A 16,351-nucleotide genomic window follows, 5' to 3' on the forward strand; every position below is an offset into this window, starting at 1 on the left:
ATGGGGGGATGTTTGTTATTTGCTCTCCTTCTTTTTCCGGCATCTGGAAGCATGTGGCCCCTAGGAGTTTAGCATTTAGGGAGTGACCAAATAAGGGCTGAGTGTGTATAAAACTTAGGACCACTCATTCATGGTGAAGGTTTCTGTATGATGTAACCCTCTGTTCAGTAACTTGAAGTGCTCGCTCATGGTCCAGTATTATTTCTCAAAGTTATCCATGGTGAAATTTTGCTGTTGTACCCCACTGATTTATGCACATTTGCTGGCCGCCAGCTGTAGACATGGTAACCCTCTCTGCAGGTGTCTTTAATCAAGGAGGCAGCCCAGTAGCCCAGACACTGCAGTCTAAATGAGATGGGATAGGTGCTGAGAAAGGATGGATGACTCTAGTTGAAATTAAGGCACAATGTCAAGCCATTGCTTAACTTCTCTGGATTTTGTTCTCATCAACACTTAAAGGAAGTGTTTGGGCTGAACCCTCTGTGTCTTTCAGGCATGTGGTATTTGATTCTTGTGACTGGCTCTGCACTGTTGAGTGCCGAACCCCAAATGAGATATTCCAAAATTAGAGGGATATATAGGATCATGTTTTCACTTACATTTAAAAAAAAAATATATATATATATTTTTAAAAATGTATATTTTATTGATTTTTTACAGAGAGGAAGGGAGAGGGACAGAGAGCTAGAAACATCGATGAGAGAGAAACATCGACCAGCTGCCTCCTGCACACCCCCTACCGGGGATGTGCCCGCAACCCATGTACATGCCCTTGACCAGAATCGAACCTGGGACCTTTCAGTCTGCAGACCGACGCTCTATCCACTGAGCCAAACCGGTTTTGGCTTAAAATATATTTTTGACTTCAGAGAGGAAGGGAGAGGGAGAGAGATAGAAACATCAATGATGAGAGAGAATCATTGATTGGCTGCCTCCTGTACATCCCCCACTGGGGATCGAGCCTGCAACCCAGGCATGTGCCCTTGACTGGAATCGAATGGGGGACCCTTCAGTCCACAGGCCAATGCTCTATCTACTGAGCCAAACCAATTAGGGCTGCACTTACTTTTTAGTTGTACTTAATATTTTAAAAGTGTGCATTATAATGTCATCATGAGCTATAATTTAATTTACTTAGGGAACTTTAAAACATTGGTTAAAAATTAGAATTGTATTTATTGATATTCATGAATGTCATCAACTTAAATATTGACCTTTTCTTCTTCTTTCCCTTACAGCTGTTTGGGGCAACTACGTTAATATGAGGTAATTGATTTTAATAATTTGGGTTTTGTGGACACATTTGTTGTTACATATACACCATTGATATCATGGCTTAATTGGATTTAATTTTAAAAACGAAGCCGAGTATTTTGCTATTCACACATCCGGGCTGTGTCTTGTCCTCTGTGGATCTTCTCGAGATCAGGGATCAGGCCACGTGGATGCTGAGACTACCTGTCCTTCCCCAGGAATCTTCTGGCCTCACTGGGCATTATTTGTGTTGCTAACTAGGACAGGAAGGACACTTATAAAAGTGAAATCCTTGTGTTAATTTTTAAAAAGTCATCAAAATATAATAAGTGTTCATTATAAAAACAAATTTGGTACAGTTAGTACAGAGTTAGTACAGTTTTATTTAAAAAAAATCATGTTGTTTTTCTTGGTAGTACAACTAAATAAAGAAAGCAATCATGATGTGATTGAACTGGATTTGGAAGTTTAATACTGCTGTGCCCCCACCAGGCTTTTCATATTGGGTTGGTTTTGCAAGGCGGGTCCTTGTTGAGCTAATTCCTGCCACCAGGACTTGTGTGTTTCCTGACAAAGCCTTCTGTGTGTGGCTAGGTGGGGTGTTCCGCTCCCATTTAAAGGAGTTCTGTTTATTTCCTTGGAAAAACTCCATTTGGTACTAAATCCCCAGGAAAGCCCAGCAGTCAGGCTTGTACTCCTGTAGAGACACCTCCTGCTTTAAAATCCCTTGTTGGGTATAATGTGAAAGTGAGATTATTTTATTTAATAGAAACAATGCTAAGGTAGTGAGTGTGTGAGATGGATTTAGATTTCCTCTCCTGGTTGACTTATTTTTCTCTACTGCACCACCTCAGGAGGGAATTAGCACATCCTATCTAATAAAAGAGTAATATGCAAATTGACTGTCACTCCAATACACAAGATAGCCTCCACAAGATGGCCGGCAGGGGAGGGCATTTGTGGGCGATCAGGCCAGCAGGGGAGGGCAGTTGGGAGGGACCAGGCCTGCAGGGGAGGGTAGTTATGGGTGACCAGGGCAGCAGGGGAGGGCAGTTAGGGGCAATCAGGCCGGCAGGGGAGAGCAGTTAGTGTGACTAGGCTGGCAAGGGAGGGAAGTTATGGGCGACTGGGACAGCAGGGGAGGGCAGTTGGGGGTGACCCAGGCCTGCAGGGGAGGGCAGTTAGGGGCAATCAGGCCGGCAGGGGAGGGAAGTTGGGGGTGACCAGGCCAGCAGGGGAGGGCAGTTAGGGGTGACCAGACTTGCAGGGGAGGGCAGTTGAGGGGGACCAGGCCTGTAGGGGAGGGCAGTTAGGGGTGACCAGACTTGCAGGGGAGGGCAGTTTAGGGGGACCAGGCCTGCAGGGAAGGGTAGTTGGTGACAATTAGGCCGGCAGGGGAGGGCAGTTAGGGGAAACCAGGCTGGCAAGGGAGGGCAGTAAAGGGTGACTGGGCCATTAGGGAGGGCAGTTGGGGGCGACCAGGCCTGCAGGGGAGGACAGTTAGGGGCAATTGGGGTGGCAGGGGAGTAATTAGGCATCAATTAGGCTGGCAGGGGAGTGGTTAGGGGGTGATCAGGCTGGTAGGCAGAAGCGGTTAGGGGCAATCAGGCAGGCAGGAAAGCAAGCGGTTGGGAACCAGCAGTCCTGGATTGTGAGAGGGATCCCAGATTGGAGAGGGTGCAGGCTGGGCTAATGGACACCCCCCCACCCCCCCGTGCACGAATTTCGTGCACCGGGCCTGTATATATATGTAGAAGCCTAAGAGACCAACCGACAAGTCAACCGGTTGCTATGATGCACACTGATTACCAGGGGCCAGATGCTCAATGCAGGAGATGCTCCCTGGTGGTCAGTGTGCTCCCATAGTCAACCTCCCTCAGTCCCTCCCCCTGCTGGCCAATCTCCCATGGTCCCTCCCTGTGGCCAGCCGTGCACCCCCTCCCCCCACCCCGATTGCTGGCTAGGCCGAGGGACTCCACTGGGCCTCTAGTGTGACTGATATTTGGGAAGGAGGGAGAGAGAGATGGTCTCAAACTTTGGTTTGTTTTGTGTACATTTGTTCAGAAATAACTCTTGAAGACATAAAGCCTTTCAATTGATCTCAGTTTTGTAGCTTTTTACTCAACAGGTCTATCCAGGAAAATGGTGAAATGAAACTTGAAAGAAAGATTGAAGAGGTTAGTAGTCTCTTCCATATTTTGCTTCTACTTTTTTCTATATATGTATCTACTTCAGTTCCTTTGCTTGTGCTGGTATCTTTATTGTCGCAACTTGATGCTGATCTATGATTTTGAGACTATTTATCAAAAAATGATCCCTGCCCAACTGGAGTGGCTCAGTTGGTTGAGTGTCATCCTGTGCACTGAAAGGTTGCTGGTTTGATTCCTAGTCTCAGGGCACATACCAGTTGGGGCATGTACAGAAAGCAACTGAAAGTTTGTCTCTCACATGGTTGTTTCTCTCTCCTCCTGCCCCCCCCCACCCTCTCTAAGCATGTCCTCGAGTGAAGATTAAAAAAAAAAAAAATCCCTTATTTAATAGGAGACCTAATAATACTTGTTATGTTGAAGATATATCTTTGTGTCAGTTTTTGTCCATTTTACAAAGGCATGCTCTATTAACACACATCCTATCTTAAAGGCAAAATGAGTTTAAACTTTTATGTGACTGTTTGGTGAGCCTTTCCAGAAATCCTTAGAGAAAGGGAAGTGATTACATGCATTGGCTCACCTGAGCAGATGCTGAAAGGAAAAAGGTCCGCCTGAGATGCTAGGACTCTGGGAACATAAGAGTGTCCGTAAGTGCAGACAAGGAAATCACAGACCTCCCTAACCGAAAGCTAGTCCTGTGGTTGATAATAAACCTTGTATTTTAAAGTAATTGCTTATGTTTTAATCAAATAAATGTAGATATGAATAAACTATTGCAACATGGACCTGGGAAGGGATGAGGAGTTCCTCGTTTTCATTTGAAGCCAGATGCTGAATTCCTGGGGAAGCCCTTGGATTGCCCTTGTTGTTCTGTCCATGCTCAAGGTGTTAACACAGATAGGGATTGACTTATGGCCTGTGATTTCTTTGTTAGAGCTGATTCCCTGGAGATAACATGCAGAAACAAGATGATACGCTTTTGTGGGCAGCAACTAGGGAATTTTTTTGTTCCTGGAAAGACACCAGTGGTATTGAGCTGCCAATTTTTATGAGCCGGAACCACCTTTAATATTGTTCATAGTAAGATAGGAAAGTAAAAAGGTTAATTTTCTCAGAGACTTATGCATCTATGGAGTAAGGGTTCCAGTGTGCAATTTATCATTTTGATTCTAGAATTGTGATTGAAGTGGTATAACTTAACTTCAAACTGGAAGTGAATTGTAGGAGGAATTAAATCTGTTTTGCATTATGTCATACCTATCTGGAACATCAGAGCGAGGTGAAAGTGGTGAAGCACTGTTTTTGCTGATACTGCTTATTTTTATTTTAGATTGTTGAACCACTTAGAGAGAAAATAAGAGATTTGGAAAAAAGGTATGTATACTTTTTGTTTTGCATTTAGGAAAATGCTTATATCTTTATGATTGATTTTAGAAGGTCACTATCATATATATATTTATCTTAACCGAGTAATTAATTCCATAGTATCAAAAATGTGAGGCACTGTCAAGACAAGAACCTTTACACGACATGGTAAATTTTTACTCTAAAATTTGGATGCAGTGTTTTCTAAACTTTTTTTTCTTTTGTCATTAAGAACTATTCCTTTTATTTTAAATAATTTTTAATGTTTTAATTACATGTACATTATTATATTAGTTTCATATGTACACCCCAGCGATTAGGCATTATATAACTTGCTAAGTGATCATCCCAATAAATGGTACATCCCAATAAATAATACAAAGTTATTAGAATATTATTGACTATATCCCTTATGCTATAGTTTATATCCCCATGACTAGTCTGTAACAACCAATTTGTACTTCTTCAATCTCTTCACCTTTTTCACCCAGTCCCCCCAACTTCCCTCCTATCTGGCAACCATCAAAGTATTCTCTGTAGCACTGGCTGGTTTTTCTCAGTGGTTAGAGTGTCAGTTTGCATACAGAAGGGTCATGGGTTTGATTCCAGGTCAAAGGTACATAATTCGGTTGCAGGTTCCCCAGTCCCTGTAGGGGTGCGTGGTGTAGGCAAGCAATTGATGTATCTCTCTCACATCAGTGTTTCTCTTTCTCTCTCTCCCCCTCCTCCCTTTCTCCCACTCTCTGGGAATCAGTGGAAAAAAATACACTTGGGTGAAGATTAAAAAAAAATAATAAATAAATAAATAAATATATATATATATATATATATATATATATATATATATATATATAAAACACCTATCTAATAAAAGAGTAATATGCAAATTGACTGTACCTCTGCTACACCCACAAGCCACACCCACCAGCAAATCAGGAGTGAATATGCAAATAAACCCAACCAAGATGGCTGCGGCCACAGAGAGCAGGAGGGAGGCTTGGGTTTCCCTGGCAATGGAGGAAGCCAAGCTTTCCGCCTGCCCTTGCCAGCCTAGGCCTCCACTCAAGGCTACAAAGTTTCAATGATAGAAGATACATAAATCCAAACAGAAATGGCGGCAGCCACGGACCTGAAAAGAGCAGGAGGCTAGGGTTGCCCCTGGCGATGGAGGAAGCCAAGCTTTCCGCACATCCTGGCTGGCCCAGACCTCCGCTTAAGGCTATAAAGTTTCAATTATAGGAGATACATAAATTCCAACAGAAATGGCTGCCACCACGAAGCAAGCAGAAGGCTTGGCTCCGCTCAAGGCTACAAAGTTTCAATTGTAGAAGATAAATAAACCCCAGATACCAGGGCCTCTGCTTGGGTTGCCAGGGGGCGTGGCTGGCCTGCAAACCTCCACAGGCTCCTCGCCCAGGCCGCCCCATGCCCCAAGGGAACCCCCACCCTGATCCAGGAAATCCTTCAGGGCAAACCCGCCAGCCCCCACCCATGCACCAGGCCTCTATCCTATCTAATAAAAGAGTAATATGCAGATTGACCATCACTCCAACACACACGATGGCTGCCCCCATGTGGTCAAAGATTGCTGCCTCCATGTGGACACAAGTTGGCCAGCAGGGGAGGGCAGTTGGGAGGGACCGGGCCTGCAAGGGAGGGCAGTTGTGGGCAATCAGGCCAGCAGGGGAAGGAAGTTGGGAGGGACCAGGCCTGCAAGGGAGGGCAGTTGGGGGCGATCAAGCCTGCAGGGGAGGGCAGTTAGGGGTGACCAAGCCGGCAGAGGAGGGAAGTTGGGGGCAACCAGACCTGCAGGGAAGGGCAGTTGGGAGGGACCCAGGCTTGCATGGGAGAGCAGTTGGGGGGGACCAGACCTGCAGGGGAGGGTAGTTAGGGGTTACCAGACCTGCAGGGGAGGGCAGTTAAGGGCAAACAGGCTGGCAGGGGAGCAGTTAGGCATCAATCAGGCTGGCAGGGGAGTAGTTAGGGGGTGATCAGGCTGGCAGGCAGAAGCAGTTAGGGGCAATCAGGAAGGCAGGCAGGTGAGCGGTTGGGAGCCAGCAGTCCTGGATTGTGAGGGGTCCCAGATTGGAGAGGGTGCAGGCTGGGCTAAGGGACACCCCCCCGCCCGGTGCACGAATTTTATGCACCAGGCCTCTAGTATAAAATAAAAGGCTAATATGCAAATGGTTGTCACGCCCTCACACCATAACAGCTCAGACACTCAACACTGGGGAGAGAGGAATAGGGACCAGCTAGGCACAAATGAGCTCACGAGAGAGGAATGGGGACCAGCCAGGCTGCAGCCCGGGAGAGGGACAAGTTGCCCAACCCGCAGTCCCGGGTGCCTGTGGCCTGGGGTGAAGCCAGCCCGGGTTCTGGGTGCCTGCGGCCTGCCAGAGGGAGGGAAGCCCGGATCCCGGGTGTGTGCGACCAGCCAGAGGAGGGAATCCTGGGTCTTGGGTGCAGGGCAAGGCAGAGATGGTAAGGGGTGATCAGGCCAGCAGGGGAGCAGTTAGGGGTGATCAGGCAGGCAGGCAGGCAGGCAAGCGGTTAGGAGCCAGCGGTCCCAGATTGCAAGAGGCAGTCGGACATCCCCTGAGGGGTTCTGGGTTTTAGAGGGTGCAGGCCAGGCTGAGGGGTCCTCCTCCCCCATGCATGAATTTCATGCACCGGGCCTCTAGTATATATTTCTCTGTATCAGTGAATCTGTTTCCATTTTGTTTGTTTGCTTACTTTAGATTCAATTGTTGATAGATATGTATTTATTGCCATTTTATTGTTCACATTTTTTATCTTAATTTCTTCTTCTTCCTTCATTTCCTCCTCCTCCTTCTTCTTCTCCTTCTTCCCTTCCTCCCTTCATCCCTTTCTCCTTTCCTTTCTCCCATCCCTTCCTCCCTCTTTCCTTCCTTCCTTCTTTCCTTCCTTCCTTCCTTCCTTCCTTCCTTCCTTCCTCCCTCCCTCCCTCCCTTCCTTCCTTCCTTCTTTCCTTCAAGATTTCATATAATCTTGTTGTGTGGTGATGAACTCCTTTACCTTTTCCTTGTCCGGGAAGCTCTTTATACGTCCATCGATTCTAAATAATAGCTTTATAGGCTAGAGCAGTGATGGCGAACCTATGACACGCGTGTCAGCACTGACTCGCGTAGCCATTTCTGATGACATGTGGCCACATGCCGAGGATGAAACATTTGCTGCTCCTGAGGATAAAACATTTGCGACTAGAGTCTTGGAGTTATTTTTTTCCTCAAAGTGACACACTACCCGAGTTATGCTCAGTTTTTTGGCGAAGTTTGACACACCAAGCTCAAAAGGTTGCCCATCACTGGGCTAGAGTGATCTTGCTTGTAGGTCCTTGCTTTTCATCACTTGGAGTGTTTCTAGCCACTCCCTTCTGGCCTGCAAGGTTTCTCTTGAGAAATCAGCTGACAGTCTTTTGGGAACTCCATATAGGTAACTAACTGCTTTTCTCTTTCTGCTCTTAAGATTCTTTGTCTTTATTTTTTGGCATTTTCATTATGATGTGTCTTGGTGTGGGCCTCTTTGGGTTCATCTTGTTTGGAACTCTCTGTGCTTCCCCGTCTTGTATGCCTGTTTCTTTCACCAAGTTAGGGAAATTTTCTTTCAGTATTTTTACAGATCGGTTTTGAATTTCTTGCTCTCTTCTCCTTCTGGCACACCGTGATGCAAATGTTGGTATACTTGAAGTTGACTCAGAAGCTTTTAAAATATCTTCATTTTTGTTTGTTCTTTTTTCCTTTTACTGTTCTGGTTGAGTGTTTTTTGCTTTTTTATATTCCAAATCACTGATTTGTTTCATGGTTTTATTTATTGTCCTGTTGATTCCCTGTAAATTATTCTTCATTTTAGTTAGTGTGTGCTGCATTTTTGTCTGGTCCTTTTTTTGTGCTGTTGAAGTTTCCACTAAGTTCATTGAACATACTTATAAATAGTGTTTTGAACTGTGCATGTAGTAAATTGCTTGTCTCCATTTTTATTTTATTTTATTTTTTCTGCAGTTGTGTTCTGTTCTTCCATTGGGACATGTTTTTTGTCTCCTCTCTTTGGAAGCCTCCCTGTGTTTGTTTCTATGTATTAGGTAGAGCTGCAATATCTCCTGGACTTGGTAGAGTGGCTTAATATCGATATTCTGTAGGGCCCAGTGACACAGGCTAGCTGATCACCCTCCCCTCTGGGCTCTCAAGGTGTGTTCCCCATGGGCCTGGATTGCTGTTGGCATGTCAATGGGAGGCATTTACCCCTGAGCTGATCAGTTGCAAGGATTGGCTGCATCCACCCACCTCCAATGTTGGACCACAGTGGAGTATCACCATGGAGAATCAGCCCATCCCAGGTAGTCAGAACATTAGGAGAAGAGAGGATCTTCTTTTTCTAAATCTTGTGCATTTCTAAATAAATTCCTGCAATTTAATGCCATACAAGGTGGTCAGATGGTTTCTAGACTATATTGATTAGTCTAAGAGAATTATTTCCAAAGCGAGCAAAGACTTCAGAGGGTATAAAACCTAGTATCATATGTAAGTACTGTCAGAAATTATGGTTTGTAATCTGTCATGTTGCGCCATATAATTGTTTTTTTTTCACCAAAATATATCAGGAAGTTTTCAGAATTGAGTTCAGGTAATGTGGCTGGCAGTGAAGAATTGGGTAATATCGTGGAGACTATTTAAATCAGATTGCAAAGAAAATTTTTCTTCACCCTTTGAGGGTGATTCTATTGCAGTTTTTCCTCTCTTAAACAGTTGAGCTTCAGACACTAGGACATTTTCCTCTATTGTATTAGGAAAACTTTATGTTTCTGGAGTAACAGTTGGGTTCTAGAAGTTTACAAAAGAAAAATGATAACATTCATTAAGTCTAGTAATCTTTTTTCTTGGAACGAGTTCAGATGATGTGTGTCAGCATTGTACAAGCCTTTTATCAAGTCCGGATAAGAGGAAAGAAATGGAGAGCAATTTTTTGTCTTTGATTTATGTGTTTTCATTATATGATTAAAGAGGATTAAGGATGGATAAAATTCAATCAAAATGTGTTTATTCATTTTCTTCTTTTCTTTAATTGGTAGTTTATATGTAATCAGGAAATCGATTAATTTCAACTCTTACTAGAGTAAAAGTTGTTAGTACTGGTATTTTTAACAGATTCAGATAGTAATAAAAGATTATTTGTATTTTAAAATCATTCTTGCCATGATTCAGTGCTGAAATTATGCTGCTTGTAAAATTCCAATGGATGAGAGCTAGAATTTGATATGACTGGCATAATTTGAGATTTTAATTGAAACTTAAAAAAATAGAAATAACCCACTACAGGTTTTATGTTTGTCAAAAGAAAGAAGAAAATCTGTCCACCAGCAATAATTTTCTTTAGAGAATAATAATATTTATATGTGAAAAGTGAAATCAATAACTTACCAATATGGCAAGGCTTACACACAAGATATCCTTAAATGTGAGAATTATATAGAATTTTCTTTGATATTTTCTTGATGTTCTTTGTACTTTTAAAAAATTGAGGTAAACGTGGCATATAACATATTAGTTTTAGGTGTACAACTTAATAATTCAATACTTATGCACACTACAAAGTGATTGCCACAGTGAGTTAGTTAACATTCATTACCATACACAATTGACTCCCTGCACCCATTACACTCATCACCCAATCCCCTTCCCAGCTGACAAACACCTGTCTGTTCTCTGTATGTATGATTTTTGTTTTGTATTGCTTATTCATTTGTTTTGTGTTTCATGTTCCACATATAAGTGAAATCACACGGTATTTACCTTTCTCTGCCTGACTTATCTCACTTGGCATAATAGCCTCAAGATCCATTCATGTTGTCACAAATGACAGGGTTTCATTGTTCTTATGGCTGATTAGTATTACATTGTATATATGTACCACAACTTCTTTTTATATTCATCCATTTTTTTTCCATATCTTGGTTATTGTAAATAATGCTGCAGTGAACATAGGGGTGCATATAGGATAAATACCCAGAAGACACATTGCTAAATCACATGGTAGTTCTACTTTTAATTTTTGGAGGAATTTGCATAGTGTTCTCCACAGTGGCCACTCCAATTTACTTTTCCACCAAAAGTGCACAACAGTCCTCTACATCCTCCCCAATACTTATTTCTTGTCTTTTTGAGGATAGCCATTCTGACAGGTGTGAGGTGATATCTCTTTGTGGTTTTGATTTTCATTTCTCTGATGATTAGTGATGTTGAGCATCTTTTCATGTATCTGCTGGCCATTTGTATGTCTTCTTTCAAAAAATGTATATTCATATCCATTGCACATTTTTAAATCAGTTTGTTATTTTGTTAATGAGGTGTATGAATTCTTTCTATATTTTGGATTTAGTTCCTTCTTAGAGACTAGAGGCCCGATGCACAAGATTCATGCAAGAGTAGGCCTTCCTTCCCCCAGCTGCCAGCACCAGCTTCCTTCTGTCCGCCAGCAGGAACCTGGGACCTGGGCTTCCCTCACAGAGGGAGGTCTCGCCCACCCACTGCATCCCACGGGTCGGTGGCCTGGGCTTCCCTCTTTGGGGTTACCGTGGAGCCCCCCTGATTGATTGCCCTGCCGGCCAGTGGCCAGGGCCTCCCTCTGCGGGGCGATCATGGGGCTATGGCCGGGCCCTTGACCAATCACATTGTACCCGCCTTGGCTGGCCTGGCACCAGTGGGTGTCATAGCATGGTCGTCTGGAAGGTCGTCCAGTCTAATGAGCATATTACGTTTTTATTATTATAGATATGCTTTGCAAATATCTCCCATTTAGTTTGTAACCTTTTCGTTTAGTTGATGGTTTTCTTCACTGAGCAGAAGATTTTACTTCGATGAAATCCTATTTACTTATTTTTGCTTTTGATGCCATTGCTTTTAGAGTTTGATCCAAGAAATCATTGCCAAGACCAATGTCAGGGAGCTTACTGCCTATGTTTTCTTCTAGGAGTTTTAAGGTGTCAAGTCTTCAGTCCACTTTGAGTTGATTTTTGTCTGTTGTGTTAGATAGTGGGCCTGTTTTATTTTTTTGCATGTTGCTATTTAGTTTTCCCAACACCATTTATTAAAGAAACTGTCTCTTTTCCATTGTATTTCTTGCCTCCTTTGTCTTAAATTGATTGACCATATACTCATGTGTTTATTTTTTGCCTCTCTATTCTGTTACATTTATTTGTGTGTCTGTTTTTTATGCCAATACTATACTGTTTTGATTACTATAGCCTTGTAGTATGTAGTGTCTTGGTCCAACTTCATTGTGTTGCAAAATCGAAGAATGAGTTCATGAGCAGAGTTAAGCGAAAGTGAAAGCCCAGTTTATTGAGAGATAGACTCTCCAAGTGGGATACTGCCAAAGCACTCTGTGTAGGATACACACACACACACACACACACACACACACACACACACAAACACACACAGTTGGGTTGCATTAGCAACTAGTCAGCAAGCTGTATCTTGTTATTTGTGGACTTCCCATTATTTTCCTTCCCTCCCATGGTCCTGTCGCTAAGTACCTATACCTCTTCTATCTCCGCATTCCCCTCTCCAATTTGGAAACCTCAAGTGCTGTTGGGAATAGGTGCGATGACTACTTTGGCTACTTCATGCTGAAGAAGGACCTAATAGGGCTTGTTAGGGCTTTATTGAAGGTGAACGATCTAAGGCCGTAGTTGGCAAACTGTGGCTCGTGAGCCACATGTGGCTCTTTGGCTCCTTGAGTGTGGCTCTTCCACAAAATACCATGGCCTGGGCAAGTCTATTTTGAAGAAGTGGCATTAGAAGAAGTTTAAGTTTAAAAAATTTGGCTCTCAAAAGAAATTTCAATCGTTGTACTGTTGATATTTGGCTCTGTTGACTAATGAGTTTGCCGACCACTGATCTAAGGGATCACTGACATTTGGGGTTGCATTTCCATGACCATTTGGAACTTGATTGCTTCTATCCTGGTGGAAACAAAGCATACAAGTAAGATTAAAAGGCAGGGTCCAAACAACAAAACTAGTGTGATTATAATAAGAGGGAATAGAAAGGATAGAAGCCAGGATTGCCAGTTAAGATTCTGCAGTCATGTGCCCCAGGATTCCAAAAGTTGTCGGACTTCTGACACCCTATTAACTAGTTTCTTGGCCCCATCCCTTACCATCCCAGACTGGTTGGTGTAGAAACAGCATTCTTACTCTATGAAAAGGCATAGCCCCCTCTCTCAGCAGTGAGGAGGTCAAGTCCTCTCTGATTTTGGAGGGTAACTGCTGCCAATGAATATAACAGGAGCAATACTTTGGGCAGGTTCCTCTAAGCCATCTGCAAGGTCTTTGAATAGGCTTTGATAGTAAGAAAGGGAGGTTGCTAGTCCCCCTATCCCAGTGCCTAGGCCTGTAGCTATTCCTAGACCGGTGAGGAGGAGAAGGAGGACAGTGCCCCTCCTGGTTCGAGTGTGAGCATGAGAGGAGCCGTAAAGGACCGATTACTAGGAGCAATGTCTATTTCGGTGTATTAGGGTGCAGGTCCCTGTCCAGTTGCCTGGGAGACAGAGATAGATATTGGTGTCACCCAGAAAGGAGATTCCCTGATTTTCTAAACAGAAAATTGAGGAGTTCTGTTTGAAACCCGAGTTATGTGTTTAGAGAGTGTTCTCATTGGTGAAGAGATGAGTGAACTTGTTCTCATTTTCCCAAACAGAGAAAGTTCCAACCAAGGTTGTCCCCATAAGGGGCTGGATAGGGCCTTTGGGATTGACCTGTGTAACTCCAGTGGTGGGTTCTCAAAAAATGTATATTTCTTCTCAGTCTCTACCCAAAATTCAGAATGTGAGAGACCATGGGAGGACAGTTAAATTGCAATTGTGAATTGCAACTCCTCCATGGGAAATAGTTAACTCAGGAAAGGGGTCAACTGCCCTAGCCAGTTTGGCTCAGTGGATAGAGCATTGGCCTGAGGACCAAAGGGTCCCGGGTTCAATTCCGGTCAAGGGCACGTACCTTGGTTGCAGGCTGTTCCCCGGGGTGGGTGCTGATTGAGGCTCATGCAGGAGGCAACCAACCAATCGATGTGCTTCTCTCACATCAATATTTCTCTCTGTCTTTCCTTCTCTCTCCACTCTCTCTAAAAATCATATCCTACAGGGAGGATTAAGAATAATAATCTATACTAATAAAAGGGTAATATGCTAATTAGATCTGACATCTTCCAGGCAACCTTCCAGACGTCCTTCTAGACAAAGCTATGGTGGCGGGGCAGAGGCAGTTAGGGGCAATCAGGCCGGCAGGGGAGAGCAGTTAGGGGGATCAGGCTAGCAGTTAGAGGGATCAGGCTGACAGGGGAGAGCAGTTAGGGCGATCAGGCCTGCAGGGGAGGGCAGTTGTGGGGCACCACGCCTGCAGGGGAGGGCAGTTAGGGGCAATCGGGCTGGCAGGGGAGGGCAGTTAGGGGCGACCAGGCCACCAAGGGAGAGAAGTTAGGGGCAATTGGGCCGGCCGGGGAATAGTTAGGCGTCGATTAGGCTGGCAGGGGAGTGGTTAGGGGGTGATCAGGCTGGCAGGCTGAAGCAGTTAGGGGCAATCAGGCAGGCAGGTGAAGCGGTTGGGAGCCAGCAGTCCTGGATTGTGAGAGGGATGTCCCAGATTGGAGAGGGTGCAGGCTGGGTTGAGGGACACCCCTCTCCCCCGTGCACAAATTTCTTGTGCACCAGTCCTCTAGTAATAAATGAAAAGGAAAGGGGTCAACCTAAACAGAACTTGGACGTATTGGTTGTTGGGAAGGTTGCTGAGATGGTAGGCCAGGCTGAGAATGGAACGAATTTCCGAAAAGGGGCCGTTTGGTGGGAGACAAAAAAGTTAACCCAGTTGGAGGAAGGCTGTAGGTTGAGAGTAAAGTTGCATAAGCGTCGATCAACATGTCCTAAACCCTTTCCTGCAGGGAGTGTTCTGTTGATGCAAACAGGTGGACTTTTTGGATGGGTGTTCAGTTATGCTGCTTAAATATGACTCTGGTAACTGAACGGCTCTGCCTGTGAGTGTGCCTCTTGTCATTTCTGTGATTTGGAAGTTATAAAGTTCATTGAGGCGCATGAGTTGGAATGAGGGCCCTCCATGTTTCTTATAGTGGAAAGATAGACTGGATTGGCCCATGCGTGTAAGGAGTTTGAGGCTGCCATGTAGCTAGTTGATGAGAGGGGAAGACAGAGCCAACAGTCCCTCTGGAGAGAGAGGGGTTGGTGGTGTTGAGGAGGTGATGTGCTAGGTTGAGGGTTCGAGAAAGATAGTGAGGACGTCTTAGGATATGTTCAAGAGGTATGGGGTAGACCTTCGTGCACAGTACTAGTAAGAGGAGGAGGAGGAGGAGGCTTGGGCGGAGGGAGGGTGGCGTTATTAGTAAGGACTAGGGCAGTGATGGCGAACCTATGACACGCGTAGCCATTTCTGATGACACGCGGCCGCATGCCGAGGATGAAACATTTGCTGCTCCTGAGGATGAAACATTTGCAACTAGAGTCTTGGAGTTAGTTTTTTCCTCAACGTGACACACAACCCGAGTTATGCTCAGTTTTTTGGCGAAGTTTGACACACGAAGCTCAAAAGGTTGCCCATCACTGGACTAGGGTAATCGGGACCCTGACGCTCAATTTGGAATATACTCTCCTGCCCTGGTTTCCACAAGGCTTCAGGAGATTAGTTAAGATATTCAGGATCCCAGCACGAGCAGAAAATGGGTCCCCCAGGAATTATTCTAGGGTTTCGGCGACCCTCAGAAAAGAAAGGTAAGAACTGTTAAGAAGATGAAGAGAATGATTACCCAGAGATACCAGAACATTTTACTTATCTGGCATCTGTGGATTCTCCAGGCGTCTTTCGGAAGAGAAGTTTCAATCCTCCAGAGGCTCACAGGAGTACTGGTCACCCTGATCCCGTGTCGCTAGATTCTCCTCCTGGCCCTTCCTCTCCTTGGTCTCACCCGGTGTCTAAACTTCCACTCTCGAGTGGTGAATCCAGGAGTCAATTCCGCTGACCTTGAATGCTGGGGTATAGACAGCATCAGTGTATATGGCCCTTCCCAACGAGGGCTGAGGGAGGATGAGAGAGAAGGGAGAGACTTTACCAGAACTGAATCTCAGGGGAGAAGAGGGAAATGCCAGTTTCTGCTGAGAATTGGCCAGGGCAGTAATACCTGTACCTGTGCAGCTGTTTCCTTGTCTAATAACTGACCACTGGCGAGGAATGGACGGCTATAAGCATCTCATAAGGACTAGGGCCTAAGTTTTGAGGTGTGTTTCTAATTCTGAGAAATGCTATGGGGAGCACTGTGGGCCAGAGGTGAGTCTCCTGGTGAGCTTTCTGCGACGTCTCCACCTTCCTGAGGGCTGTGGTCTCCAAGCACACTGTAAATGCTATTGACTCCCCAAAGCCTTTGAAACCCCCTGGGTGGCACTTTCTTTAAATGATGGACTGTGGTCACTTTGCAGGGTCCTAGGCAACCCAAATCGGGAACGATTGCCGAGACAAGGGCTTTTTAACTACTTCTTGTGCCTTCTCAGTCCGGCAAGGGAAT

The 16,351-nt window shown here is 44.7% G+C and overlaps 1 protein-coding gene across 5 annotated transcripts in view; it reads left to right on the forward strand.

Moving 5' to 3' along the window:
• UXS1 (UDP-glucuronate decarboxylase 1) overlaps positions 1 to 16,351 on the forward strand; it is a 142,072-nt gene that overhangs the window by 41,724 nt on the left and 83,997 nt on the right. For 2 of the 5 annotated variants that reach the window (XM_008153419.3, XM_054728073.1), the window contains exons 2-4: positions 1,239 to 1,266; positions 3,368 to 3,431; positions 4,735 to 4,778. The exons of 1 other annotated variant lie outside the window; for it this stretch is intronic. In XM_008153419.3, the coding sequence (XP_008151641.1) occupies positions 1,239 to 1,266; positions 3,368 to 3,431; positions 4,735 to 4,778 (136 nt within the window). Of the gene's footprint in view, positions 1 to 1,238; positions 1,267 to 3,367; positions 3,432 to 4,734; positions 4,779 to 16,351 lie in introns of those variants that run through there. 2 more of the 5 variants (XM_008153420.3, XM_054728074.1) reach the window with 2 other exon arrangements.

The sequence above is a fragment of the Eptesicus fuscus genome, chromosome 16 (genome assembly GCF_027574615.1).
Source record: "Eptesicus fuscus isolate TK198812 chromosome 16, DD_ASM_mEF_20220401, whole genome shotgun sequence".
NCBI lineage: Eukaryota > Metazoa > Chordata > Mammalia > Chiroptera > Vespertilionidae > Eptesicus > Eptesicus fuscus.